We start from the raw sequence: 25,864 nt of genomic DNA, 5'->3' as shown, positions 1-25,864 counted from the left end.
GAATGGGTCTAGGAGGAAAAAAAAATGAAGAAAGGATGATCTGAGAACGAACGGGAGTTTAATAAACACAGTAACACTAAACAACAACGAGAGAGTTTCAACAATGAGAAAACCAAATCCTAATCTCACCGACGGGCTGCGGGAGGCGGGAAACTCCGACCACGCTGTCTCCTCGCCGGGCGCCGGGCAGAGAGAGAGCCCGTCCCCTTCCCGACCTCCCCTCCGGTGCCGCTCCCCACATGCCCATTTAAGGCAGCCCACAGAAAAAAAACTTGTCCCCTTAACTCCCATTATCCTACATGATGTTTTGATGTGGAATACCAACACCAACCAAATTATAAAACCATAACAGCTTGTTCCTTCCGGGGTCAGGACCCTCCTCCTCGCTCAGCTCCAGGAGGTTCCCACCAGCCCACCTCTCCAGTCCCTCTGGATGGCAGCACCGCTCTTTGGTGTACCAGCAGCTGCTCCCATATTTGTCATCTGCAGACGTGCTGAGGGTGCCCCATCACCCAGATGGTCCATGCAGAGGTTGAACAGCACCACACTCAGCACTGAGCCCTGGATTCACTTTCTTAGCTGAGAGGTACCCACCTTCCACCTGCACAAGCCTGGTGCATGCCAGAGCTGCCAGCAACTTCCCATGGCCTCACCTCCTGCATTCTCTGGTCCCATGACCTCCGGTGGCAGACCACATCCTGATGGTAGAGGCCAGAGTTGCTGGAGGCAGGCCCCATTACCCCCAGTGCACTACATCACCCAGCTGTGCCTTCCAGGGATCATACAGAGAAACAGGCTCAAGGTGTATGCTGTCACACCCTTGAGCTGTGCAGACCAAGGGTTCTCATGAAAGCAATGCTTCTGCCACTGCAAGGGACAGCTGAGCACTTAGAGTGAAAGGTAGCCCCAGCAGAAGCCTCTCACCTGGGTCATGGTTAGAGGGCAGGAGGGTGGATTCACAGCCCCTTATGCATTGGCTCCTGTGCCAGCATGGGGAGAGCTCTCTACCATCTCTATCCACCGGAGGAGGAAATCCATCCTGAGGAGCAGAGTGACTATGCAGGAAAGCTCATGACGCAAATCTGAATTGCCCAGCAATTTCAGTGGCTCCCAACTGACCTCAGCAACGACAATTCTGTTTTTGTTTATGAGTCAAATGGGATTCAGTGAATGCACACCTGCCCTGGAAGGGAGCTGGTTCTGAGGCTGCTCAGCATGTTGTCCACAGGAGGTATGCCTGTACCAGCATTCTTCTGCAGCATGCCCTGGCCAGGAAGGGAGCTCTGTCAAAGCCAGGAGTGCTTAGTTGTAGCAGGAGGCTGCAACATGCCCCCAGCTTCTGAGGCGGGTCTATTCCACGTGGTAAGTGCACCTTGAAGCTGGATTTTGGAGAATCCACTCCAAGCTGAGCTGCACAGGAGCTGAGTACAGAGTTCAGGCCAGATCGCTGCACCAAGAGAAATGTGGGACTTCAAACACGTTCTGCTTTGTAGCCATATTACTCTGAAATCCATGCCTCCCAGCTGCTCCAGCCAGAGGGCAATGGAGGGGAAAGTCCATCCCCGTTTCTTCCCTCTGTTCTTTCCCCGTAGTGTGTACAGACAGCTGTACACATCCTGCCTCCCTCCGGCTGGTTTACACTGTCCCCACTGCACACTGTAATTAAACCTGCTCAAGCCCCTGTGATCAATGGGAGGTTCCACCTCTTTGGGTTTCAAAACACATTCTCCTTGTGCCCACACTCCAGGGCAGCACAGCACGCTCAGTCTGCTGGGCAAAGCCATCCTAGGATTCTGCAGCCAACACCAACACCCGGGCCAGGAGCCCAGGTCCCTGCCTTGGTGGGGGACAGCCCACAGAGGGCTCAGGAAGCTATAGGTGACTGCTCAAAGCTGAGTGAAGCAAGGAAGCAATACCTGTTCTGATCTCCCAGGCAAAACCTCACTCAAATGTCCTGGGGATACTTCAAGCTCAAACAGAAGTTGGTTTCCAGGAGCTGCAGGAAAATGCAGGCAGAGCTCCACACAGGCAGGCAGCCCTTACAGCAAAACTGGTGCTCAGCACTTGGCAGAACTGTGAACCAAACACAGGTAAGAGCTGGAGCTACCTGTCCTGTTCCGACAAGCTGTGCTCTCACAAAGCTCAGGACACTGCAGTTCAGCCTACAGCTCCCATGAGGACACAGAACTGACCTGCCACGTGCCCACACCCCACGTCCTGGCCTGGAGTACCACCTCTGCACAGCCAAGCGGAAAAGGTGGGGAGCAAAGACAAATGAGCAAGGGCTGATAAAGAGGTGATTGATCCTCCCTGGGTCATGCAAGGTGCCGGCAGGGCCTGATGTGGCTGATGACACAGCACAGCTTGGCACCAGGTGGGCAGCAAGCAGCAGGGCTGGTGTCACAGGGACACGCTCATAACGTGCCATCAGCAGCACGAGGTACCACCAGCAGCATATCCGGGACCTAATAACCCCCAAATGCCACCCAGCCTGGCCCTGTGTGTCATGGGACAGCAATGACAGCCACACCAAGTCACCCATAGCCCTGCTGCAGGTCTGGGGGGAGGGGAGCAAAGGAAAACAACATGGCATCTCCTATCTTCTCCCCAGAGCTGTTGTGCTCCTGCAAGGCTTCCTAGGAAGATTTGCCCAGCCCTTCAGCACTGGGTTGTCTGTCCCTAGCACGGGCAGCTCCTGCCAAGCACTGCCAACAGCAAAGCCAGCACTGGAAGATTAATGCTGGATGTTTTGAAACAGGATGGCTGCATTGCATCTGTTTACTGGGACCAATCTGCTTACTGGCGGTTCTGTGCTAGAGGGGCAGAGCTCACCCAGCCCAGTGGATCTCAGCCCTACCACTCCCACTCCTACAACCAGTGCCCTACATAGGTAAAGCCAGCTGAGTTGTAAGTGGTGGTGGACCTGAGTTGCACGTGGAGCAATGCAACTCCTTTGCCTGTAGATCTAAGAGATCTGTGGCTGCAAATCAGCCACAATAGCTAACAAAGGAAGAACACACAGCTCAGCCATGCAGGATGTTGTGAAACAGCCATGGCAAGCTTTCATGCTTAGCACCCACCTCAGAGCATCTCTGGAAGCCCCCAAACCAGTAGAAGACTCCTGCTTCAGCACTGACTCACTGCTGCCATTCCTGACATGTCACTTGTCACACGTCCCTGCATTTTTCACCTGTCTTTGTCACCCCTGGCCATGCGCTCATGGCAAGAGCTGTTTTTGCTGCATGAGGGGTTTGCCAGTTCCACGTGCACAACCCAAGCAGAGCTTTTGACTCACACCTTGGTATTGCTTGGGCCTCCTCTGCTATAGAGCACGAGGTAAGGTGATAGAAGTGTGCTAGGAAGAGGCCAATGGATATATGTGTGTAGTACTCGTTTGGTCTCCTTGACCCAATTGCCATTTCTCCATTACCAGTTTTATGACTGGGTGTACCTCAAGCTAGAAGGATTAGCTGGGGACAAAGCTCCACACACACACACACCTTTTAGACAAGAGCAGCACGTAAAGAGCCATCAATCCCACAGATATGCAGCTCAGAGCACAGCCCGGCTCTGCTCAGGCACCTGGGACAGACACCTGAACCAGGACATGCAGCTGGGCTTGGGCCAGAGCCACCATGAAGGGAAAAGCCCACCTTTAGACGGCCTCAGTGCAAAACTTCGAGGTTCTGGTCACCGTCTCACTCTGGGTGCAGCTGAGCAAGGTGGGTGCTGCACCCAAACCATTCAGCAACTCAGGGCACACCTTGAGCCTGGAACAGCTCCAAACACCTCCTTACCTACCAGCCCTGCGCCAGACAGCCCAGAACAACACAGCACCAGGGCAGGAAGAAGGGATAGGGAATTAGGGCAGCCCAGCCATCACTTCTCCAGCAACACATGTTGACCTGTACATTCTCTCCAAGGGGCCAGACAAGGAGACTAAGTAGCTGGGCCACACCCAGGCATGGGGCAGCCTCCCTTCCAAGGCACCAGGTTCTGCCTATGGCTACCAGCTGAAGGCTCCAGCAGAAACAGAGCTGGAGTCTCTGCACACCAAAAAGTACTTGTCTCATCCCACCAGGCTCACCCTCTGCAACAGCCGTCCAATTCAGCCCACAAGCACACACCAGATATAATCATGCAAGATCCCACCTATTGTCATCAACCTCTGCCCATCCTGAAAATTGGTTGTTCCATCCCAGGCTTAAAAGTTTGCACAACAGAAAATGTTTGCTTTTTCCACATACATCAGTTCATAGAATCGTAAAACGGCCTGGGATGAAAAGGACCTCAAAGATCATCTCATTCCAACCCCCTGCTACGTTCAGGGTCTCCAACCAGCAGACCAGGCTGCCCAGAGCCACATCCAGCCTGGCCTTGAATGCCTGCAGGGATGGGGCATCCACAGCCTCCTTGGGCAACCCATTCCAGTGCATCACCACCCTCTGGGGGAAAAACTTCCTCCTAATATCCAACCATAACCTCCCTTGTCTCAGTTTAAAACCATTCCCCCCTTCTAGTTGACTTCCAGTTGATGGAAAGCTGGCTCCTCCAGATCCCACTGCATTCAAGATCTCACACCATCACAGCTGTGGTGTCAGGACTGCACACATTCCTTACTCTATACCAAACCTTGTAGCTGGATCTGAGAGGAGGCACAAACAACACCTGTGATTACCTTGGCATAAGAACCCTCTGCTTCCCACCTCCCTTAAGCTGCACTCATTTCATGAAGCGTTGTGTCAGGCTGTTGTGAGCGATATCTGCTGCTCCATCCATTACATCCCAAAGAAGGTAACAAAGAGCTGTCAGAGCAGGGCACAGCATCCATAATATAAGGAATGATGGAGTGTCTCTGGCTACAAGAATCCCAGAGCTGTAGTGGATGAATGACACCTAGCAAATCCCAGGGCAGAAGCACTGCAGTGTTCAAGTAACACGCGTAAAGCCAATCAAGAGAAAGGCTTAATTACTCTTTAGAACAAGAAGCCAAATAGCATTGTAGGACAAGGTGCAGAGAAATCCAAGGGGAGGCAGACAGGCCTTGGCTTGCTATCATTATCTCCTTTCCTGCCCAGAAAAGCAGGATTACAGCCCTGAGGGGTTCAGTTGAACAAAGCTAGAGACCAGGGCAGTCCAGGACAGCCTTTACCATGCTTAACTGAAGGCTCACACAAGCACAGCCTCCATCTGCTCTACAGAAGACAGAGCCTGCGTGTGCTGAGCCTTCCTGCCACCTCCTGCCTACCCCAAGGCAGCGCCTGCACACAGCCAGTGTTTCCAGTAGCACAGTAATTAATCACTACTTATGTGACAAGGTAGGTGAGTAAGTGCTGGAGACACCCATTTGTTTCAAGCACTCAAAGCAGGGAAACTGTCTCAGACAAGCATTCAATGTACAAAACCACACTGAAGTCCTCAGAAGTTACTAATGCCTGGCATTCGTTAGAAGGTATGTGAGCAGGTTGCTCACAGCTGCCCTGGGGACCCCTCACTTAGATCTGCCCTCCCTCCCAGCTCACCGCATCCCAGAAGCACAGCAAAAACTCCATCAAAGCAGGGACAAGTGAGTGCTAATATCTTTATTTGTTGCAGCATTGGAAGTACACCAGGTACTCATGAGATAAGAACAGGAAGAATACTTATTAAATATAAAAAGACAGTTAAATAGATAAAATAACAAGGTAACCTCATTCTTGCAACAAGTAGAGCAGTCAGGCCTTGAAACCCAGCTAACTTCAACAGCTTCAACCTTCCCAGTCAATCGTGGCTAGAACATAGGGCCCCAAATCCGAGGGATGGCTCATGTTTTCCAGCTATCCAAAAAGCATCTCTCCTCACAGCATAGACAAGGCTTGACTGTCCCATTCCAGGACAGTCCTGCTTCTTCAGGAGCTTTGTTTCAGGGCCATACACAGCCTGACCTTCAGCATGGCTCAGTCTTACTGGTTCATTGGAATACCGGCCCAAGCTCTGGGGTGCAAACAGAAGCAGTTCAGCTGGAGATGGGCCCTTCAAGTATGTCAGGATTAGCCACAGGTCATGAGTTCAAACCATCTCGAAGGACTGGTGGAGCCACAACTCACACTCACAAGCAGCTCCCCAGGCTGTTGCCTTCCTCGCACCAAACCACATTCAAACCATGTTTTGAGGCTCCTCTTGAACTGTACACAGTTCAGTCATGTTTTTAGAAGACAACGCCTCACACCTGCGTTAGGACAGTTTCCAACTACACCAGGTCTCCAGTTTTATGCCAGAAAAATCCCATACCAGAAAGACTAAGTGTTTTTCTTCAGTTCTCACATTTCCACTTTCAGGAACTGTTCACCTTCCGTAGAGAAGGAAGATCTGTGCTGAAACCACGTGCCCACAGAACAGCAGGCACCCCCAAGCAGCACCAGAATGAAGGAAGCCCATGTTACTGATAGAAGCCTTAACTCACTGAGGAGGAGTTTTATTTAATCTAGGAGGTCACCGTATTTCTCTAGAGTTTGCTCCTCCAGTTCCAACAGCTTCTGGAAAAATTTCTCAGCAGTATCTTCATCCACATCAAGCTGAAAAAGAATAAGAAAGGTACTGAGATGTCACCGGTGGCAGTCTGTACAGATGCTGAGGGTAGCTCTGTGTTCTCTAGAAGGGCACCCAAAGGCCATCCATCTCCAGCCCAGAGCATACCGTGGGGAAGCATCACAACACACTGATCCCGTTCTGGGCAAGATCTTCACTGTCAAAACACCAGGTCATACACAGAGCCCATTCAAGTCAAGCTTGTGGTGCAGCAGTCTCAGCCGTAACACACTGTCAGAGACCAAAAGTACCTCCAGCTCCCACGCTCCTCTGCTACCACCTGAACATCAGCTGACAGCAGAAGTATTTACCGTTGCCTTTGTTCCCATAACCCCGAGCCCCATGGAGGGATTGCTCAATTAAGGAACAGACAGAACAGTCTGACTGAGCTCTGCAGCATGCTGAGCTCCACATCCTCCACCACAAACCTTCCCGGCCGGTCCTAAGAGCTTTTAGACTCCAGCACGGGAATGGCAGATGTGTTACTCCAGGAAAACCTCACAGACAGTCCCACAGCCCTCTCTGCTGCACAGAACACAGCTGGTTTCCTCTCCAGCTCCAGGACCTCCATCACCAACCCTTGTGCTCTGTGCCAGGCAGCACACAGCAGGACCCTAACCAACCTAAGCCCCCACAGCAAGAGGCTGCTTTCACCTTTCTAGGCTCCACAAAGTTCTTCCCCAGTCCAGAGGTACAGCTGTGATACTTCACAAGTGGATCCAGGTATTCTGGCTTCTGCTTGAACAGCCACACCTAGGAAGAACAGCACAGAGTCACACAAGCAGTCTCAACCAAAAAAATATAGGTAGGGACCCAGCTGCTGGCTGATGTGGGTGAAAATGCCATGGGTGCTTTCAATAAGCATGGGGAGACCAGATACCTGGAGAAGAAATTCCAAACTAGCTTCCCTCAGCTTCAAACTACCTTGTCTGCGTTGCCCTCTGGCTATGTGCCTGTAGTTTGACAGCAAGCAGGGCAATACCCTCCCCATCAAGGAAAGAAGAGGCAGAGGTTTGCCTAAATCCCCCCCTTTCTCTGGACATCTGACAAAGAGCCCCTGTGGGATCAGCCCTGGTCACTGCTGGTATCCTAGCACTCCCTGCTGCAAGGGATTCAGAGGAGAAATCCAGCCCTGTAGATGGGCTCTTGGTTAAAGCCTGCAGGTGCTGGGAAGAGCTACCCAAGAAAGAGGGCTATTAAACTAAATAGTGAAGTACTTACATGAGCTTCTGCTCCATTATACGGTGTCAGAGTGTAAGTCTTGGCAAAGAAACGTATCTGATAGGGGAAAAAAATACAAAAAGGAATCAGTATTCTGTCCCAAGGTTTCCTTGACAAGCTCAACAACACAAGACCACCTACCAGGGATAGAAATGCTTTCAAATCTTGCTACAGTCAGTGCTGCACACTTACAACTGAAGCATCCCTCTCTCTCCACAAACTTGGTTCCCTGGGCCACCCACCAGACCAGCAAGCCTCAATCCACAGGCAGGAGGCAAGCAACAGGCAAGCATATGGCCCACAGACACTGTGCCTCCTGCCCTGTGTGGTTGTGATATGGCTGGAGACAAGTGGGTCCACAACACCATCAGTGCCAAAGACAAGTGAGAAGGCACTGCCTTCTCCATTGATGGGAGAAAGGCGATCTGCCAGGATCAGCTACTGACTGCTTGGGCAGCTGGGGCAGGCAGCCTGCAGCAGGGCCAGAACTGCACTGAGTCTGGAAAGCTAAAGCTGTAAGAACAAAGGCAAAGACAGCTTTTGGGAAGCAGGAGGAGAGAAAGAGAGCAAACAACTTGGCATTTTCTAAGTGTTCTTTCTGTGCCTCTAAGAAAGTCAAAGTCTGCTGCAAAAAGAAACAGCATGTCAAGGAACAAGGGACAAGCTTTTTCCAGAACTCCACTGCTGCTGGAAAGCATGTTATTTTGCAAGCTCACACCAGGCTGGCACAGGAAGTCTTGCTGATGCTGCTGCAGCTGAAGGGCTGAGCTCTGTCTGTGTGCAGTATTTCCCAACAGCAGAGCTGCTTTGAGGAGCTCTGCTGGGAAAACCAGGACACATAGTACCCAAGGGCAGGTTGACAAGACCTGGCTACACTTGTTTCTCCTTCCCACAAGGAGCACACAGCAGAATAAAGACACCAGCAGTGCCCTCCTCCCAGTGACAAGCAGATGCAGCAAGGCATTCCCTTCCATTCTCCAAGCTGTGCTTTGCACCTTCACTAGAAAACCAGCCCACAAGAAGCAGACATTCAGAGAAGGCCCTGAAAGCCACTCCAGATAACAGATTGTGTCAGAGCACATAACAAGAGCAGCAGCATCTACCTGGTGTAGGTTAAAGGGGTGTCATTAGCTCCCTGCTCTGTGCCCCATGCTCCAAGAAGCTCCTAGAGAAGGAGACTGCCACCTCTCTCCTCCCAGGAAGCCTGCTGCTCCAGAAGGCCACAGGGTTGCTTTGAGGAACCACCGGCCCCTCAAACAAGTCAGCAAGCTGCCCACACAGAGCAAGCCTGCCCAATTCAACAGAAGAGCTACAGAGCCATAATGGTAGTGAGAAGCCACAAGCAGACTGCTCTAAATTGCTCCCTGAAACCAGCTAAGAGCCTCTTACCAAAAACATGATGGGCATCAGGAGCACCCACAGAAAAACCGGCAGAATTCTGAAGGTCATGTTGGACATAACGAGGCCAGGACAAACAACACTGGAATACAGACCCTGCAGAGAAGAAACCAAGTCAGTCTATAAATACACAATAGCAAAGAAGGGCTCCTATCCTCTCCCTCTGGCAGAATCTCAAGTGCACCAACGGGCACATGCACCTGAGAAGAGTGGCCAGCACTTCAGCCCTTTGCTCTTTAAGACCAGTTCCTTGGTTTAAATAGGAAACCAAAACTTGCAAGGTAGGAACCTCTCCTAAAAGCTTCTGCTATCAGAAATACTCTGTAGTGGATGGCCCAAGCAGGAAGACCTGTGGCTGGCAGCTTGCATGCCCCACCAGTGCAGCCACAGCCAGTTCCTATCCATTAAGGCACATATCTGATCGCGGTGAACTAATGCAGCAAGGCAGCAACAATGTAACAATAATTACACACAGTAGGTGCTCATTAAGTCCTACAGACACACAATTCCTATCATCACCTGCTTATTAAATTTCCTGTTCAGAACGACACTTGTCAGGTCAGTGGCATATTTGGAGGAACTATATGATTCCTGCCCCTTGGCATGCTGATAGTCAGCCAGGCTGAAGGCAGATTCCCTTGCATTGCTGGAAGAGGTCCAGATGAGTCGTGATGGCTTTTCATTACCACAGAGCAGAGACTCGAGCTGACGAATCTGAAAAAGAATTGTCACCGTAATTGTAAAGCTTTATGGCATCATTTTAACCATACTGAAAAGCTGCAAGCTCAGCTTTCCTACTAATGGTCATCCTTCATAGATGGGTCAGCACATGAGCCATGCCAAGCTGTGCAGGGAGTGATGAAAAAGCAGCCACAGCTCAAGTGCAGCTTCAGCCCAGGTCTCCCCAGGAAGCTGTACAAGCAGTGGCAGCATTCTGCACAGCTCAGTGAAGCACCTCAGAAGTCCACAGAGCCAAACCTTGGTGCTTTCCTTGGAGAGAGAAATTGCTGCGCTCGGTTTGCCTCTACCCACTGACTACTGTAAGCTTTAGATTGCATTAATCCTTACAACAACCCTGTGACCACTTAAAGCAAGAGACTTTGCTCCTATCATTCTTTATCTGTCAAGCCTGAGCTTGCAGCAGGATTGTAAGGCAGAACCCACATCAGAACCCACTGTGCTGTATTGCCCGGACCTTTGCAAAGCCTTACCAGGATGAAGTGCCCGAAGAGGTTGGTGGTAAACACCTCCTGCAGCCCATCCCCATTCAGTCTGTCTGTCTGTGTCATGATGCCTTCTGCAGTGGTCAGCATATGGAGCACCTTCCTGGAAGCCAAGGGTAGGAAACAGAGAGGAAGCATTCAGACCTGAAAACCAATCTCAGGCATGGAACAAAGACCTATGAGCAGATAAGGAAAGCAGCCTAGTGCCTAAATTCAGCACCCAGCAGTACCAGAACCATAACTTTGATCCTCAGCTCAGCTCTCCCATTAACAGCCTGCCATCATGGCATCACAAAACACTGTGACCTACAGCTGGGAAACCAAAAAACACAGAAACAAGACCCAGTGAGAGCATGCTTCACCCCCCCAAGAACACGCAAGTATTTCTTTCTCTTCCCCAAGCCTGGGCTGAGCACCAACCTTCCCTCCAGCTCACAGCTGGCCCAACAGCAGGGCTCAGACCGCACAGCCACACCTCCTGCTGCTCCAGGGCAAAGGTTTTAAACTAAACAAGCGTGGATTTCAGCTGAATGTAATAATCTTCTCTATGGCAGCAAGGCCCTGGCTGCCCAGAGAAGCTGGGGATGCTCCATCCGTGGAAGTGTTCAAGGCCAGGTTGCATGGGATCCTAGGCAGCCTGACCTGACTTGAAGAGCCCTTCCAATCTGAGCTGTTCTGGGATTCTAAGCTGAGTTAGGGTCCATCGGTTTAGAGCCCTGGTCACCAACCCCTTCAGTCAGGGCTGGCCCACAGTGACACCCGCATCCCTACCCGGTCAGCAGCCCCTTCCAGAGGGCCTTGAAGTTGACATGCGGGTTGGGCATGATGCCGGCATTGAGGTAGACAAAATCCAGGCGTTGGAACCTGCAGGGAGAGCAGACAGCGGGGTGAGCAGCACGGAGGGACGCGGTGGGTCCACACGGGGACAGCAGAGAGGGCTCAGATGAGGACAGCGGGGGCGCCCACTCACCTGCAGCGCAGCTCCTGGGCGGCACGCAGCACGGAGGCCAGGTTGCCCAGGTCGACCTCCACGGTGGAGACCTGCGCGGCGGGGAACTCCTGCAGCACCAGCTCCCGCGTGGCCTCCGCCTTCTGAGCGTTGCGGCAGGCGAGGCACAGATGGATGCGTCCATCTTCTCCCAGCAGCCGCCGGCACAGCGCCAGCCCCACGCCGCTGCAACGGCACGGTGATGAGCGTCAAGCGGAAGCAATAACCCCCCCCGAGGCCCCAGACCTCCATCCCCCCTCGCTCACCCGCTGGCTCCCGTCACCAGCACCACGCGCTCCATCCCGCTCCAGATCACGCTCCCGGCCCGCCGGCTGCCGCGGCCCTATATCCGCTACCCGCCCTCTCCCCTCGCTACGTCATCGCCCCGCCTCCCTTCTCGACCAATGGGTGCATGCGGAGGGGGCGTGGCCACGCGGCCGGTGGCGTGATGGTGGGGCGAGAGGCGGGGCGGGACGGCGGGACGGTTGTGGGCGGGGCTTTATTAAACCACGCCCACTTCCGCGTTCTCTCGCCCCGCCCACTGGGCGCCCCGCTATTTGGAGCCGCGTCCCCCACGTGTCACCCGGGAGCCCCAAAGGAAATCACGACACCGAGCATCTCTTCAGCTGGTTCTCCCGTATATACAGGTGCATCTACTGAATATATACATGCCTCAGCAATAAGGTACTGCGAATGGAGCCGCGATGAAGTAACGGTGTAAAAAAAAAAAGTCAGAGGGGTCCGTGCACCGCCCTGAAAGTCCACAGTTCCTCCTGTCCATATGCAGGGCTCTGAAGGTGCACGGCGAGGAACCGGGTGGGTTCCCTTAAGGCACGTGGTCCTGGGCCCACAAAGTCACTGTCCCAATAAATAACCTCAGTCCAGCCCGCAGCGCTCCCAGCTCGGAGCCCCCCGGGCCGTGCTGCCCTGCGCTCCCCCTGCCACACCGGGGCTCTCCTCCTGGGAAGTGGGTGCCCGCTGAGCACGGGGTCACTCCTCGGCGGCCGCCTCCTGCAGCTGGCGGTGCAGGTCTTGGAAGGAGGGACGGTCTTTAGTGTCCCGTCTCCAGCAGCTCAGCATTAGCTTATAGACAGAGTCAGGGCACAGTGCAGGCTTGGGAAGGTACGTCTTCAAAATAAAAGGCGAAGAGAGAGAGTTAACGCCACATACAAACCAATGGGCAACAGCAAAATCATAACATCACGGAATCGTTTGAGTTAGAAGGGACCCTAAAAGGTCCCACTCCCCTGCACTGGACAGGGACACCCGTCCTGCCTGACCTTGGGTGGCACCCACCACCTCTCTGGGCAGTCTGTGCTACTGTCTCACTGTACTGGCCCTGGGGAGCCTGATTCCCCCATGCACTTGGGGCTTCATGTTGATGGCAAAGAGCCCCCAGACGCCCCATCCATCCCCTTAGCATCCTGATGGTTTTGTGGTTGGACAAGGTGATCTCAGCGGTCATTTCCAACCTTGATGACTCTATGGTTCTATGACTCTCCCCAGGCCTACAGCCCCCACCTGGTGCTGCCCACCCCGTTCCTACCTGCCGGCCCTGGTCCCGGAAGAACTCTCCGGTGTTCTCGATGACCTGCTCATCAGACAGCTGTGAGTAGGGCTGCTCCCGGCACAGTGTGAAGGTCTCCCACAGTGTCACACCAAATGCCCACACATCGCTGGCTGTGGTGAATTTGCCCTGGCAGAGGAAAGCAGAGTGGGATTGGGATGAGCAACACCCTTATAGCCCCATAGATCTACCCCAACCTCCCAGCTCCATGCCCAGCGTGGGGACAGAGCACGACCACAATGCTCTCATCCCACCTCCCAGAGGGATCCCTTTCTCCCTTGTGCCTCCTAAGGCCACCCTCCAGGCACAGTGCCATGCAAGATGAAGATGCCACCATCTGACCCGTGACACTCAGCCATACCAGCAGGATGCTCTCCCAGGACATCCAGCGGATGGGCAGCACAGCACGGCCCTGGATGCGGTAGTAGTCCCCGCTGTAGAGATTCCGGCTCATGCCGAAGTCAGCGATCTTGATGGTGTACCTCTTGCCCACCAGGCAGTTGCGTGTGGCCAGGTCACGGTGCACAAAGTTGAGGGAGGACAGGTACTTCATGCCGGATGCAATCTGGGTGGCCATGAAGCGCAGGTTGCTGTAGCTGGGGACACCGAGCAGGGCTGAGGGGCTGGGCGACACCGGGTGCCCCACCATCCCTGTGCCCCCACCCACAGCACTACCTGATGGTGGGCACCTGGGCATCAGGAGGGCTCTGTGCCTCGTGGCGGGACAGGAACTGGTTGAGGTCACCATTCTCCATGTACTCAGTGATCATGCACAGTGGGTCGTCTGTGATGCACACCGCCAGCAGCCGGATGATGTTAGGGTCCTTGAGCCGTGACATGATCTTGATTTCCTTCAGGAAATCATTCCTTTCCAGAACAGAAACCACAGGGATCAAACAGACACCCCGGCACGATGGGGTAAAGTGCACAGTTTCCAAAGGACATGGAAGGGGGACCCTCTCCTGGGCCTGGGGGCAGTGTGGGATGGGCTGTGTGGGCAGGAGATGGGAAGGACCCGTGGCACCCAAGTGTGCTGGAAGCTGGGGACACAGCCCAGAGGATGTAGCTGTCCCAGCAGGGGCTGTGCTGTGAGGGCGGTACCTGGCATTCTTGTTGGCATCAGCCCGCAGCATCTTCACAGCCACTAGAACGGGGCAGTTGGGGCTGGCATCCAAGCCCTCCAGGGTGAATTCCTTGTCTGCGAACTTCTCCATCCCCTCCACCTCACAGAGATGAACCTGGGAAGGAGGCCACATGTGGGCATCACCTCCAGCAGTGGTCTCCTTTGGTCACCACAAGCACCAGCTCCATCTATCCCAGCCCACAGAGGCTTTGTGCCTGCCAGCTCCAGCTTACCTCTCCAAACTGGCCCTCCCCTAGCTTCTCCTTGAAGGTCAGCAGCTTCCTGGGGAACTCCTCGACAGCCACGTCCTTGCCAGACAGCAGGTCCATGGTGAGGGCCGGCACTGAGTAGGTGTTGCCACCCGTGACGCCCTGCAGGTTCACAATCTCAGCCTCGGCGTAGTGCGGGACACCCTCGGGGCCACTGGCTGGGGATGGCTTCACAGGGCCACTGCAGCCTGGGGAGACAGTGGGGATGATCCTGCCATGGGCGTGCAGCCCACAGGGCATGGGGCAGCTCCCACCCAGCACTACGCCTGTCGCACTGCAGTACCACAGTGACTCCAGGAGGATCTCCTATTCCTTACCTGTGTCCTCCTCACCCGCCGTGAATTCAGGCAGCTTGCGGATCAGGCGTGAGGGCTCCTGGTAGTCTGGACCCAAGGGAAATATGCGGTCGTAGGTGGAATTGGACTCGTGCTCACTGGAGGAGGAGGAGCGATTGTGATTGAACATGCTGGATTCACTGGGCAGGGAGAGGCTGACGGTCATCTCATCATCCAGCATCCTCCGTGATGCCTGCAGGAGGGGGTAAGTGAGGAGAGAGCTGGGATAGGACGCTGGTGCGTGCTATCCTATGGGGTCCTCTGGGCTCAGTAAACTGTCCCAACAACAGATCCTGTCACCATGGCCATGGCTAACCCTGAGCACACGCTCAGAACCCCTCTCTGGTGCCCTGTCCCATACTGTTGGAACTGGGGAAGGCACAGATCTTTGCATACTCCCGCTTGTCCCTCAGCCTGTCCCCCTTCTGCCATCTTGGCCCCATGGAGAAGCATTTGGACTGGTCACCACTAAGCCCTCAACTAGCTGGGGGTGGCACAGAGGCCCCACAGCCATCTCACTCACCTTCTCCAGCATCTTCTGCCAGAACTGCCGCCACAGAATGATGACTATGATGGCCACCAGGATGAAGATGATTGCCACCAGGCAACCGATCAGGATGCGTGTGTTGCTATCGTCCATCTTGAGCGTGGGGTCTGGCAGGAGGGGACAACACATGCCTGGTCACTCTGGGGTGAGGGAACAAACCCTGCACACTTTTCTCCATTGGATGAGGCAGATCTTCCCCTTTTGGAGCCTCCGTGCATCTTCCCAAGAGAAGGTGACCCCAGCCTTCACCAAGTTTGGTGTGAGGTGCTTTATGGTGCCTTACCGTATGTGGTGGGGGCCATAGGCATCTCTGGGGGAACTGCTGAGTTGTTGTACATGGCTGCATCTGGAAAAGGAGAAGAGGAGACTGTCAAGGATGGGTTGAATATTAGGAAAATAATTCTTCTCTGAAACAGTGGTGAGGAACTGGCATGGGCTGCTCGGGGGGGGGGGGAGGGTGGAGTCACTATCCCTGCAGGTGGAGTCACTGTCCCTGCAGGAGTCACTATCACCTGCATCTGAGACGTGGCACTGAAAGACACGGTTCAGTTGGCACAGTTGGGATGGGTTGGTGGTTGGACTGGATGATCTTAGAGGTATTTTCCAACCATTCTAAGGACAGGAACACAAACACCCCACAGCCCTGCTTTCCCCGTGAGCCCCAGGAGGACCCTGCAGGGCAGCAGTACCCGACTGGAAGGTGATCTCGCTGAACATCATCCAGGTGTCTGCAAAGTAGTACTGGCACTTGATGGCACTGGCCATGCGGTGCAGCAGGGGCACGGTGACAAAGCGGGCGCTGGGGTTGACGTCATCCAGCACCAGCACTGAGGAGATGGCGTTGGGCTCCCACTCGCCGGCATCGGAACGGAAATAGCACTGCACCTCCTTGAAGATCTTCACCCCTTTGGCGAACATGTTGTTGCAGTGCACCTGTGGGGTAACCCGTCAGCATGGCACACTGAGGGGAAGGGGATGGGGAGTGCGGGGCGTGCAGACCTTCATGGTGGTGAAGTTCCTGATGCGGTCGAACTCAAAGGTGATCTCCACGTAGCCACCGGCAGTGCTCTCATTGCGCCAGCCCACATAGTCATAGCCAGGCCAGACGTGGTACTCGTGGGTCTGTGTGAAGTCATCCAGCCCCGACACACCATCTGTCAGCTGGCCCAGACCCTCCGTCATGCTGGCATGGGGACAGGGGCACTCTGTGAGCCTTATCTTTACCCCTACCAGGTGATCTCTACCATGAGACCCCCTGATTCCTGCCCAATACTGTGGTCCTCACCTGTACCCGAAGGCCCCATCATACACAGAGTCGTTCAGGTAAATGACGGTGCCGCTGGGTAGGACAAGCTGCTGCCCGGCCGGAGCACTGTAGGACACCAGCCCGTCTGTGGGGAAGGGACAGTGAGCCCAGCCCCAATGGGGTGGATGGACAGACAGACAGACAGACAGGCACCCACCAAGCCATGCGCAGCCGTACAGCTCCACGCGCAGACACACATTCATGGAGTGGTCGGTGACAGGGATGAAGCGGACGAAGCGTGCAATGAGTGGTGGCTCCAGGTCCTTGAGGACGATGTCGTAGGGGTTGGAGTTCCCATCCAGGACCTAGGGAACAGAACCCAGTGGGCACAACGAGGTGCTGAGGCATGGGGAGGGCTGTGCCCTGCAGCCTCCTCACCTGCTTCCCGTGCCGGTTCCGCCAGGAGATCCAGCGGGTGCCATCCCGGCTGTAGTTGATCTTGTACATAGGGGCAAACTCATTGCCGTGCCCCCCGGCATGACGGCCCTGGGTGCCCACCAGTGTGATGAAGTGCAGGGCACGCAGGTCAATCTGCAGGAACTCCTTCAGGTCATCAGGCTCCACTGGGATCTCGGGGCACCAGGCACCATCGCCCTCCTCCGAGTCCAGCCTGGGGAGGCATGAGGAGGGCTCAGGGAGGGCCAATGCCAACCTCATGCCCCAGCAGATCCTGCCCCTTCTCAGTTCCCCCCCACACACACCTCTGCCCACACTCACCGTCCATACTTGGCGGCTGTGGACTCGGACCACTGGCTGGAGGCTGAGATGTCCTCATCGGGGATGTGCCCACCCGACATTCCCAGGGGGTACCGGCACACAGCTGCCAAAAAGCACATCAGCAGCGGTGGGAGAAGCCTCCATCCAGACTCTACTCACCCCCAAATTCCACCTGCAGCCCCCTGCTCTTGGCAATGCTGCTCCCTGGCCTGCATATAGGTCAAAGTCAGGTTCTCACCCTCCCGCCTGCCTCACAGGGAGTGGAAAAGTACCAGGATGGGCGGGTGGGCTGCATCCCCTGTGCAGTGCTACATCCACACCGCTCCCCAGGGGTTGTTATTTCGCACCTGGCTGCCAGGAGTGCTGCTGAAAGGCCACTTGTCTGGCCCTGTTTACCATCTCACTGCCAGCTCCAACCCATAGCACTCCCCCCGCAACCAGAGTGCACGGAGCAGTGCGGGGCTGGGCAATGCCAAGCCCCAATGGACCACATTGCGGTTTCATGTGGAGGGGTGGGCACTGATTGCCATGTGCCTTCCTGCACGGCTTGGCACGCACTGCGGGTCAGCCCGCTGAATTCCCAAGCTGTAAATCTGGTTGAGGAGGAAGCCAGCCTGGCTGAATGAGGGCAGGCATACCCATGTCCCAACCAGGAGCTGTGCCCCAGCCCCATAGCTTCTGGCTGCTGCCCAGCTCCCACTTACCAGGGTTGACCTGGGCTCTGGCTGCCAGCAGGATGCACAGCAGCAGCAGCAGAAGCAGCAGGGCAGCTCTAGGCAGGGTTGGCATGGCGGGAGTCCTGCAGAGACACAGTCAGAGGGTCACAGCACTGTTGCTGGGATGGGCTGAGCAACCCCTGCACTCAGAGGCAACCCGATCCCATAACCCCGATGCCAAGAGGGCCATGAGAGCCACACAAAGCCTCCAGCAGCCCAGCTCAGGACTGGCACCGTCCTGAACCCAAGGGCAGAAGCACCAGGGTTGGTCATAAAAGCAAAGCATTGCACAACCTCATCTTGCGTGGTAGTAGTATCACATTGCAGAACACAGTTTCCTCGCCTTCTGGCTCCGAGAAATAATAGCAGGCAATTGTCTGAGATTTATAGGGTATTTACTGAGATGGTTCTCATGGCAGAGCCAAGCTCAGTGCTGCTGGAACAGAGAGGACACAGCAAGCACAGCCCGTGTGCAAAGGGCGAGTTCCACAGCAGCACAAACACACCCCCTGACTTACAGCAATCCTTGCTTTCCCTTTTCTTCTCTCCCTTTTGGAAAAGCACGTATGATGTTGTTACCCTTTTTCCTGCTGACAGCTCGGAAAATGCAGGGAGAGGGCCAAGCTGCCAGCCTGGAGCTTCAACCACACGGCTCCGGGCGAGCGCAAGGCTCCCTTTTGTGATGGCCAACTCCTCCAACGCTAAAATCTCAATTTCCTTCTGCATTCCAAGGGACATCCGCAGACATTTTTCCCACTATTCTTTCATGCTGAGTAAACCCTGTAAGCATCAGGGGACCAGATGCCGCCGTGTCTGTAGTCGCCGGATTTATATATGGGCGGACGCAGGGAGCGCAGGCGGTCCCACCAGGGGCAGCAGCAGGACGGTGTGGCACAGGCAGAGGTTCCGAACGTTGGCACAGCAGCTGGAAATGGGTTTTGTTCCACTTCTCTGACAAAAGTGACCGGTCTGTCTGAACAGCTTTGCAGAAGTTTTCTGACCATTGGAAATATTTACTGCATGGCGTTTTTGGAGTTCCTCCCTGGCACCTTCTGCTGCTTCTGAGCTTCACTCTTCCGCTTCAATTTTATTTATTTTTCTTTCCTTTTTCTCCCCCCCCCACCCCCTTTTTTTCTTTTCCCCTCTTCTTCTACTGAAATTAGCAGGGAGAATGAGCGGGGAAAAAAGTAAATGAAAACAAATGAAGCTCGGTGATGATCCTGAGGGCTTTCTGAACGCACCGAATCTGTGCCAGGAGCTGGATCCCATCTCCCCCAGAACGGCCATGATGTGCCAAGCCCAGGGCTGGTGGTGTTTGGGTGGGGGTCCAGAGCTGACACTACAGCCCCCAGCACACCACACTGCCGGCACAGCCTCTGCAGAGCAGCACAGCATGCCAGGCCCCGTGGTCCCTTTCCTCCCCCAAAATGGATCTTGGTTGGGCCGGAGGCAGCCCTGTTTTCTGGATCCACAATATCTCCCCAACCACAGGCTCAGCAGGGACATCCCAGTGGCACACTGCAAGAATCAGCCTCTCCCCCATGGCTGCCCAGAGAAACACCAACAGCACAGCCCCGTGGTGGCGGGTGCAGACGTGGCCCTGCGGAGCTGCACCCCAAACGGGCCCCCAGCAGCAGAAAGCTGTGGCCCTCCTCCTGCTCCGTGCCACGGCACACAGCCACACGGCGTCACCTCACCATGGCGCATGGCACCACTCCACCACGGCGCATGGCATCACCCTGCCATGGCACACAGCCACAGAGCCCTGGCACGGGGAGCCATGAGCGGGTCCCCAGAACTGGGATGGGGAAAGGGTGCTTGGGGACACCCAAGCGGCACCCCTGTGTCCCTCACAGCCACAGGGACGTGTGTGCCTGGTTGGGGACCGCAGAGACAGCAGGGCACCACGGCCATTCAGCACTGCCGCCAGAAGTACGCTCCGCACCCAGCCCCAGCCCCAACACACTGAGTCCTAACAGAGCACAGACCCCTCGTCCCCCCAAAGCCCCCAGACTGAGGATAGACACTTCCCATATACCCCAAGGGACTCACCGGAGCGGGATGGGGACGGCAGCAGGCGGGCTGCTCGCCCCTCGCCTGGGTGGCGGGAGCCAGGCGAGGAGCGAACTTCCCTGGGCTGATGCAAGATGCCTCTGCGAGTGCGCTCACATTCTGTGGATTCCTGGGAGCCGGCCAGAAATCCCACAATCCTACATCTTGCACATTTGGTTTCAATTAGGGAGTGGAGAGGGGGAGCCGCTCACCAATCCGGGCTGGCTTTTCGGCGGAGGTTATTTTCCTCGACCCGAGGGAATGTGTGCAAAGCTATAATTTACAGCAAAACCCATTCATAGAGAAGGAGAAAAAATAAAAAAATCCCCATGGTTGGGGAGGGAGCTTAAAGCAATAGGCAGCGCTCTCCTTTCCGGCACTCACCCCACAGCAGTAGGATGCGTGCAGGGCCATGCTGCGACCCTCCTGCGCCCTATGAGTACCCATGGGGCTCCCCAGAGTGGCTGATGGAGCAGTTCCCAGAGACACCACCCTTGTCGTATGTGGGTGCCATCCCAGTCCAGACCCTGAGCAGAGCATGGTTCAGAGCTCCTGTGGCCATGCACCCATACCCTGCACAGTGCACAGCAGGAGCTAGATGCTCGGCAGACTGCGTGCTGAAGTTGGGCTCTGACATCATTTCCAGGCAGCCGCTTGGCACCGTGGCCACTGACAACGCAACACAGCATGGAGAAAATAATAATATTGGGTTTTAATCATGTTTTGTGCAATAGTATCAGGCTGTGGCAGAGTGCTGGGGGCCCCTTTCCCCCCATTGCCAGTCCCAGTGCTGCAACCCCCTGGGGGTAGTGCCACCCTATGCCCATCACCCCTGTGTGCCCACCAGCACAGCCACCCCACACCTCCCGCTGCCCAGAGGCAGTGCCCACATAACTTGGCAGCGGGCAGCGCTGCTCCATCCCAGGACCTGATGCAGAAGTGTTGGTGTGCAAACAGCCCAGCAGCCAAGGCAAACACCAGCTGCCCCCCCCGCCTCCCTGCAGTGCCCCCGCACACTCTGAAACCCCTCATCTGGCACATAAGCATCCCTAGGATTCCCCCACAGCCACCCAACCTGGTGCCCAGAGGGACTGGGATGACAGCAACACACAGCCACCGCCGCACAACAAACACCACCAGGTGGCAGCCAGGAGGGACACAGAGGTTTAATGGGGCAATTCCAGTTGTGCAACATACAAAGTATGAGGAAAAAGGGGGGTGGGCCATAAGAAGGATCCTATAAAAAAAATAGCCATGTTGCTTTGAGAAAAATAAAAATCCAAGGTTAACCCCAGCCCTGTACCATAAAACCCCTCTGCAGGTACACTGACCATTGGTATGTACAGGTTTATAGATACACACCGACAGTGCAAAGAGCAGCACCGTGGCTGTGCTACACGGCAGGGGCATCCACCGAGTGTTTGGTTTTTAAATTAAAACATAAATAGAAGCAGACGACAGGCTGGAGCCAGGCACGACTTCAGCCATGCCATGTCTGAGCACGGCCGGGTCCCAGCGCTGCCTACATGCCGTTGTGCACCAGCTCATGGGTCCCGTCCTCATCGATGACCAAAGGTGCACGGAACTCCCGCTCCTTCACCAGCTCCTCCAGACCCTAGCAGAGCAGAAAGCAGCCTGTTAAACAGGGGGAGAAAGGTGAGTAATGCCCCACAGCAGAGCTGCACTTACCTCCCCGCCATAGGAGACAAGGGGGGAGATCTCACACTGGATGGGCACGTCGCTGGCATCCTTCAGGCTGCAGAGAGAACCCAGAGTCAGCCACCCACAGGCAGTTGGGGGCTGGTGTTGGCAGGCTGCTGGCACATGCCTCCCCCCATTAGCAAAGCCCTGTGTGCTCCCCCAGGTAGGCGTGAGCTGTGGTTTAGATAGGGGCAGCAGCTAGAAGAGGAGAGAGCTCAAGGCACAGCTTTAAGGAGGATCTCTGTGTGCACTACAGCAGCACCATGCCCCCGGCCCTGCTGCATCTGATGCTCCCCCTTCCTGCACCTTGCTGCCACAGGGACTACCCCCAGCCCCTGCAGTACCACCCGAGGGTGCCCCTTTCTGGACAGTGACAGCACAGCAGTGCATGAGATCCTGGCTCCTGTATCCTCCTTAGGGTCTGGCTGCTTTAGAGGTAATCATTAAACATTAAAAAACATTCAGCAGTGAAGAACAAAAATGTGGAACTGCCACTACCTGCAGCTGTTATAGATGGCATCTATAAACCTGGCAGCACCCAGAGACCTGAATCAGAAACCAAGAACCCAGGTGCATCCATCAGAAGGCAGCAGAGCAGTGTCTAATGAAGGGGATGGAAGGCAACCAGTGGGAGTGCCCTCCAACCCATTGGTGCATCCTTCTGAGATAAACCCAGTGCATGGAGCATGGATATCCCTGAGCCTGCGGAGCACACTGCTATTAGAACAATAATTTTAACACCTCTCTATGCTTCCCATGCTTGTAAATCACAGAATGGCCTGGGTTGAAAAAAGGACCAGAACCATCTTGTTTCAACCCTGCCGCTACATGCAGGGTCACCAACCACCAGACCAAGCTGCCCAGAGCCATATCCAGCCTGATCTTGAATGCCTCCAGGGGTGGGGCATCTACAAGTGCCATTTGCCATCAGCCGTGTTGGTATCAGCCTGGATCCCGAGCCCAACAGTTGGAGTCCTTGAGTACAGATGGCCATCCTCACTACGGCCCACATGTGCTACATCAAAGCCTGTGTGCAATGCCTTTCATCCCATTCCAGCAAGCAACCTGCTGGGTGTCAGGCAGACCCTGGGAGACATCAGCCACCTCCCTGTGTCCTGGGGCTACTCCCCACCAGCAGGGCAGGCACCAGCTCACCACAGCAGCACAGAACCCTTCACCTTTTCCCAAAGCCTCTGCGGAAAGGAGCACCAGGAAGGAGCAGTGCCACCACTCTCCTACAGCAAGACATGCCTGCAGGCAGCATGCGCCCGAGCCCCTGTTAGTGCCCGGTCACCTCGCTCTGCCTGAAGCCCGTTAGTACCTACACCCAGCCCCGCCACCATGCAGCCCGGTGGCAAGTATAGTTACTTGTCATTGACATCGGCCGGGGTGGCATCTGACCTTCCGTTTGTGATGCTACGTGGGAATAAAGAAGGGTTAAGAAGGATGGGAAAGCCATCCCCGACTCGCTCTGCTCGGTGCCGTCTCCAACCAGCGGCAGCAGTCTCTTGGTCAAGGGGTGCTGCGATCTGCTGATGGCAGCACTGGGTGCAGAACCAGCACCAGGAAGGCTGAGGGCTGCCTGATGTCCTACAGCCTGCCCAGGGGGACGGAGGAAGAGGCTCTGCCCTTCCAAGGAAGCAGCAGCAGCTCACCGGGGGATGGCGGGGAGGCGTGTGCCATTCTCATCCACAAAGTGTCCCCCTGCGTTGAGCACCCAGCGGTGGTGCAGGGACATCAGGGCGTGCCGTGCTGTGGTGGGGTTGTCTTTCCCATTCTGGCTGTCTGCATTCTTCAGAGGAGAGAACTCATCCTCACGCAGCACCTCGTACACCACAAACTTCCTGGGGAGGAGAATGGGACAGGGAGGGTCAGGTCTGCTCTTAGGGTACCCCCAAGGACACATCCCCACCCGTGGCCCAGGGACAGACACACAGCCATACTTGGAGAACTGGAAAATGTCGAAGACAAACTTCTCCATCTTGATCCCGTTGGGCTTCTCAGGCTGGATCAGCTGCCCCGTCTCAATATCCACATGTGGGATCTTCTTCTCAGCAACGTGGTGCTGCAGCTGCGGCTCGTAGGTGCTGCGAGGGGCCAAGAGAGCGAGCCTAAAGGCGGGCACAGGGACACCACGCCGGCCACGGCTCATCTCATCTGGAGGACCAGGTCCAGGATATGGAGCTGAGCCCGTACTTGACGACATCTTTCAGGAAGGAGGTGGTGAAGTAGTGGTTGGCGATGTTGCCGGCGTTGAACAGCAGCCGCCCGTCTGGGCCCCGCTTCTGCGCAGTGTCCAGGGAGATCTCACTGTACTCCACCACCTGGTAGACGCCATCCACGCGGCACACCACACCGACTGGCTCCGTGGGGTTGGTCTTCTCCACCACCTGCCCAGGGAAGGGCATCCGGGTTTACTTTCTCCTCTTGCCAGCCAGAGGGAGGGACAGCTTTCCCTTCCCAGCTCTGACAGCATCAAGGTCAGTGAGATCTACTGTCTGTTTGCCGGAGCCAAGCCCAAAGCAAACATTAACGCTCAGGACCTTTTGCTGTTAATCCGGCTTTTGAACAAAGCTTTGGGCGTGCGACATCCCGCAGCTGACACGTGGAGATGTGCTTGGTGTTAGCTGCACCCACTGCACGTGTGTCCAGGATGACGCAGCTGCTGAAACGGGGCTGGGGAAGCCAGGGTGGGGGCAGCATGAGAACCATACCTTGGCCCCGCAGTCCGCCCCCTTCTCCAGGCAGAACCCGATGAACCTGGGGTCAGCCACCTTCACCAGGATGTTGTCCACGCAGTAGACATGGACGCTCTGCACACCCCTCCGCTCCATGTCATCCACGATGCCGTGCACTCCCAGTGCCCGGTACAGACCCCCATTGCCATCTGGAGTGGGGAAGGAGCATTGAGCAAGGCTCTCCTTCTCAGCACGGCCAAGAAGCGGGGCTTGAAGGCTCCCCACACCAGCTACACCCCACCCCAGATCGCCTGCCAAACCGGCACCTCCCAGCCTGTGTCACTCACACACGTCACGGCCCAGCTGCCGCTTACTCCCATGAGAAGGGCAGGGCTGGCTAACAGTGAGGAGCCCAGCCGGGGGAGTGGGGAACAGGCACTGAGCCCCTTACGGCTGCTGCCTGCCACAGACCTGGCGCCATGGCGATCTTGCCCTTCTCCTCCAGCAGGATCTTCCCATCGAAGCCCAGGGCGGGCAGCATGCCCTGCTGGAAGAAGATGACGTTCTCCTTCTTCAGGCCGAAGTAGCGGTGCTTCTGGAAGAACTCCTTGGTGGATTCCATGGTCCTCCCGCTTGTCATGATGTACCTGCAGGAGGGACACGGGGTCTGCCATCCTCAGCCCACCACGGGCACCTCTCAGCCAAGCCAACGGCGGGCGTCACCCGCAAGCTGCCAGGACGCGTTGATCCACGGGGGACCGCCCCGCCCCCCCACTCACCACGGGATGCTGCACGCCGCGCCGTGCCGCTCCTCCGCCAGCTGCTGCAGCCGCCGCAGGCGCTGGGCCTGCAGGTGGAAGAGGCTCTTTCGGGAGGGCAGCCCCACTTCGTACATGCCCTTGGGGTAGGGGACGCCCAGCCTCGTGCCCTGCCCTCCGGCCAGCAGCAGAGCGCCCACGCGCCCCGCCGCGATCTCCGCCAGCCCTGCGCACGGGACGGACGGGACACGCGTGGGGCTCCGCGCGCCGGCCCCGCTCCGCGCCCCGTCCCGCCCCGCCGCTCCCCGCACCTACCGCGGCTCTCCCAGGCCGGCAGCGAGCGGCGGTCGCGGGAGGCGCTGCCCAGCACGTCCCGCGGTACCGGCTCCAGCCTCGCGCCCGGCCCCGCCGCCGCCGCCGCCGTTCCGCCGCCGCCCCGCGCCCGGCGGAAGAAGCGGTTGATCTCGGCCACGTCCATGGCGCTCAGCTCGGCCGCCAGCGCCCGCCGCTCCTCCGCGCCCAGCTCCGGCCAGAAGCGCAGCACGTGCTCCTGCCCGCCCGCCGCCAGCCGCCGCCGCAGCGCCGCCACGTCCTCCGCGCCCGCAGCCTCCATCCCGCCGCGCCGCGCCGCCGCCGCCGCCCGCCCCTTTTATAGCCTCCGCCGCCGCGCAGCCAATGGCGGGCGGAGGCGGAACCTC

At 56.2% G+C, this 25,864-nt stretch overlaps 3 protein-coding genes across 4 annotated transcripts; all 3 read right to left on the bottom strand.

Moving 5' to 3' along the window:
- Nucleotides 1-5,564: 5,564 nt before the first annotated feature.
- HSD17B7 (hydroxysteroid 17-beta dehydrogenase 7) lies at nt 5,565-11,791 on the bottom strand. The gene is made up of 9 exons (XM_072343475.1): nt 11,664-11,791; nt 11,380-11,583; nt 11,181-11,273; nt 10,398-10,512; nt 9,706-9,900; nt 9,178-9,282; nt 7,789-7,845; nt 7,222-7,320; nt 5,565-6,554 (listed from the first exon to the last, which is right to left on the bottom strand). Exons 1-9 carry the CDS (start codon nt 11,696-11,698, stop codon nt 6,459-6,461), a joined length of 999 nt encoding a protein of 332 aa, XP_072199576.1. The 5' UTR covers nt 11,699-11,791; the 3' UTR covers nt 5,565-6,458.
- A 224-nt stretch (nt 11,792-12,015) lies between these two features.
- DDR2 (discoidin domain receptor tyrosine kinase 2) lies at nt 12,016-20,162 on the bottom strand. Its single transcript, XM_072343474.1, has 17 exons — nt 20,030-20,162; nt 17,966-18,060; nt 17,262-17,364; nt 16,923-17,154; nt 16,702-16,849; nt 16,524-16,629; nt 16,238-16,421; nt 15,928-16,171; nt 15,522-15,584; nt 15,215-15,345; nt 14,674-14,884; nt 14,321-14,544; nt 14,066-14,202; nt 13,640-13,831; nt 13,326-13,560; nt 12,944-13,093; nt 12,016-12,525 (listed from the first exon to the last, which is right to left on the bottom strand). Exons 2-17 carry the CDS (start codon nt 18,048-18,050, stop codon nt 12,388-12,390), a joined length of 2,583 nt encoding a protein of 860 aa, XP_072199575.1. The 5' UTR covers nt 18,051-18,060; nt 20,030-20,162; the 3' UTR covers nt 12,016-12,387.
- A 1,008-nt stretch (nt 20,163-21,170) lies between these two features.
- On the bottom strand, nt 21,171-25,815 carry UAP1 (UDP-N-acetylglucosamine pyrophosphorylase 1). 2 transcript variants are annotated; one of them, XM_072342977.1, is made up of 10 exons: nt 25,482-25,815; nt 25,188-25,392; nt 24,880-25,055; nt 24,445-24,617; nt 23,927-24,120; nt 23,674-23,817; nt 23,386-23,574; nt 23,099-23,146; nt 21,719-21,785; nt 21,171-21,644 (listed from the first exon to the last, which is right to left on the bottom strand). In XM_072342977.1, the coding sequence occupies exons 1-10, from the start codon at nt 25,777-25,779 to the stop codon at nt 21,552-21,554; spliced, it is 1,587 nt and encodes a 528-aa protein (XP_072199078.1). In that variant the 5' UTR covers nt 25,780-25,815; the 3' UTR covers nt 21,171-21,551. The 2 variants fall into 2 exon arrangements, with proteins under 2 accessions (XP_072199078.1, XP_072199079.1); XM_072342978.1 differs by lacking the exon at nt 23,099-23,146.
- Nucleotides 25,816-25,864: the final 49 nt, after the last annotated feature.

This window comes from Excalfactoria chinensis, chromosome 8 (assembly GCF_039878825.1).
Source record: "Excalfactoria chinensis isolate bCotChi1 chromosome 8, bCotChi1.hap2, whole genome shotgun sequence".
NCBI lineage: Eukaryota > Metazoa > Chordata > Aves > Galliformes > Phasianidae > Excalfactoria > Excalfactoria chinensis.
Note: the sequence above shows the minus strand (reverse complement) of the source record. Positions and strands in the feature narration are given on the sequence as shown.

What these genes read in the sequence shown, in the direction of transcription:
- HSD17B7 (XM_072343475.1), bottom strand. Translation starts at nt 11,698, where the DNA reads ATGGAGCGCGTGGTGCTGGTGACGGGAGCCAGCGG. An exon ending in TGGAAGGGGCTGCTGACCGG is followed by an intron (nt 10,513 to 11,180) that starts GTAGGGATGCGG and finishes CTTGGCTTCCAG; the next exon opens with GAAGGTGCTCCATATGCTGA. An exon ending in ACAGGAAATTTAATAAGCAG is followed by an intron (nt 9,283 to 9,705) that starts GTGATGATAGGA and finishes TCTTCTCTGCAG; the next exon opens with GGTCTGTATTCCAGTGTTGT.
- DDR2 (XM_072343474.1), bottom strand. Translation starts at nt 18,050, where the DNA reads ATGCCAACCCTGCCTAGAGCTGCCCTGCTGCTTCTGCTGCTGCTGCTG. An exon ending in ACAGCCGCCAAGTATGGACG is followed by an intron (nt 17,155 to 17,261) that starts GTGAGTGTGGGC and finishes ATGCCTCCCCAG; the next exon opens with GCTGGACTCGGAGGAGGGCG. An exon ending in TCCGGGACCAGGGCCGGCAG is followed by an intron (nt 12,526 to 12,943) that starts GTAGGAACGGGG and finishes TTTATTTTGAAG; the next exon opens with ACGTACCTTCCCAAGCCTGC.
- UAP1 (XM_072342977.1), bottom strand. Translation starts at nt 25,779, where the DNA reads ATGGAGGCTGCGGGCGCGGAGGACGTGGCGGCGCTGCGGCGGCGGCTG. An exon ending in CAAGATCGCCATGGCGCCAG is followed by an intron (nt 24,618 to 24,879) that starts GTCTGTGGCAGG and finishes TCCCCACTCCAG; the next exon opens with ATGGCAATGGGGGTCTGTAC. An exon ending in GGGCGGACTGCGGGGCCAAG is followed by an intron (nt 24,121 to 24,444) that starts GTATGGTTCTCA and finishes TTCCCTGGGCAG; the next exon opens with GTGGTGGAGAAGACCAACCC.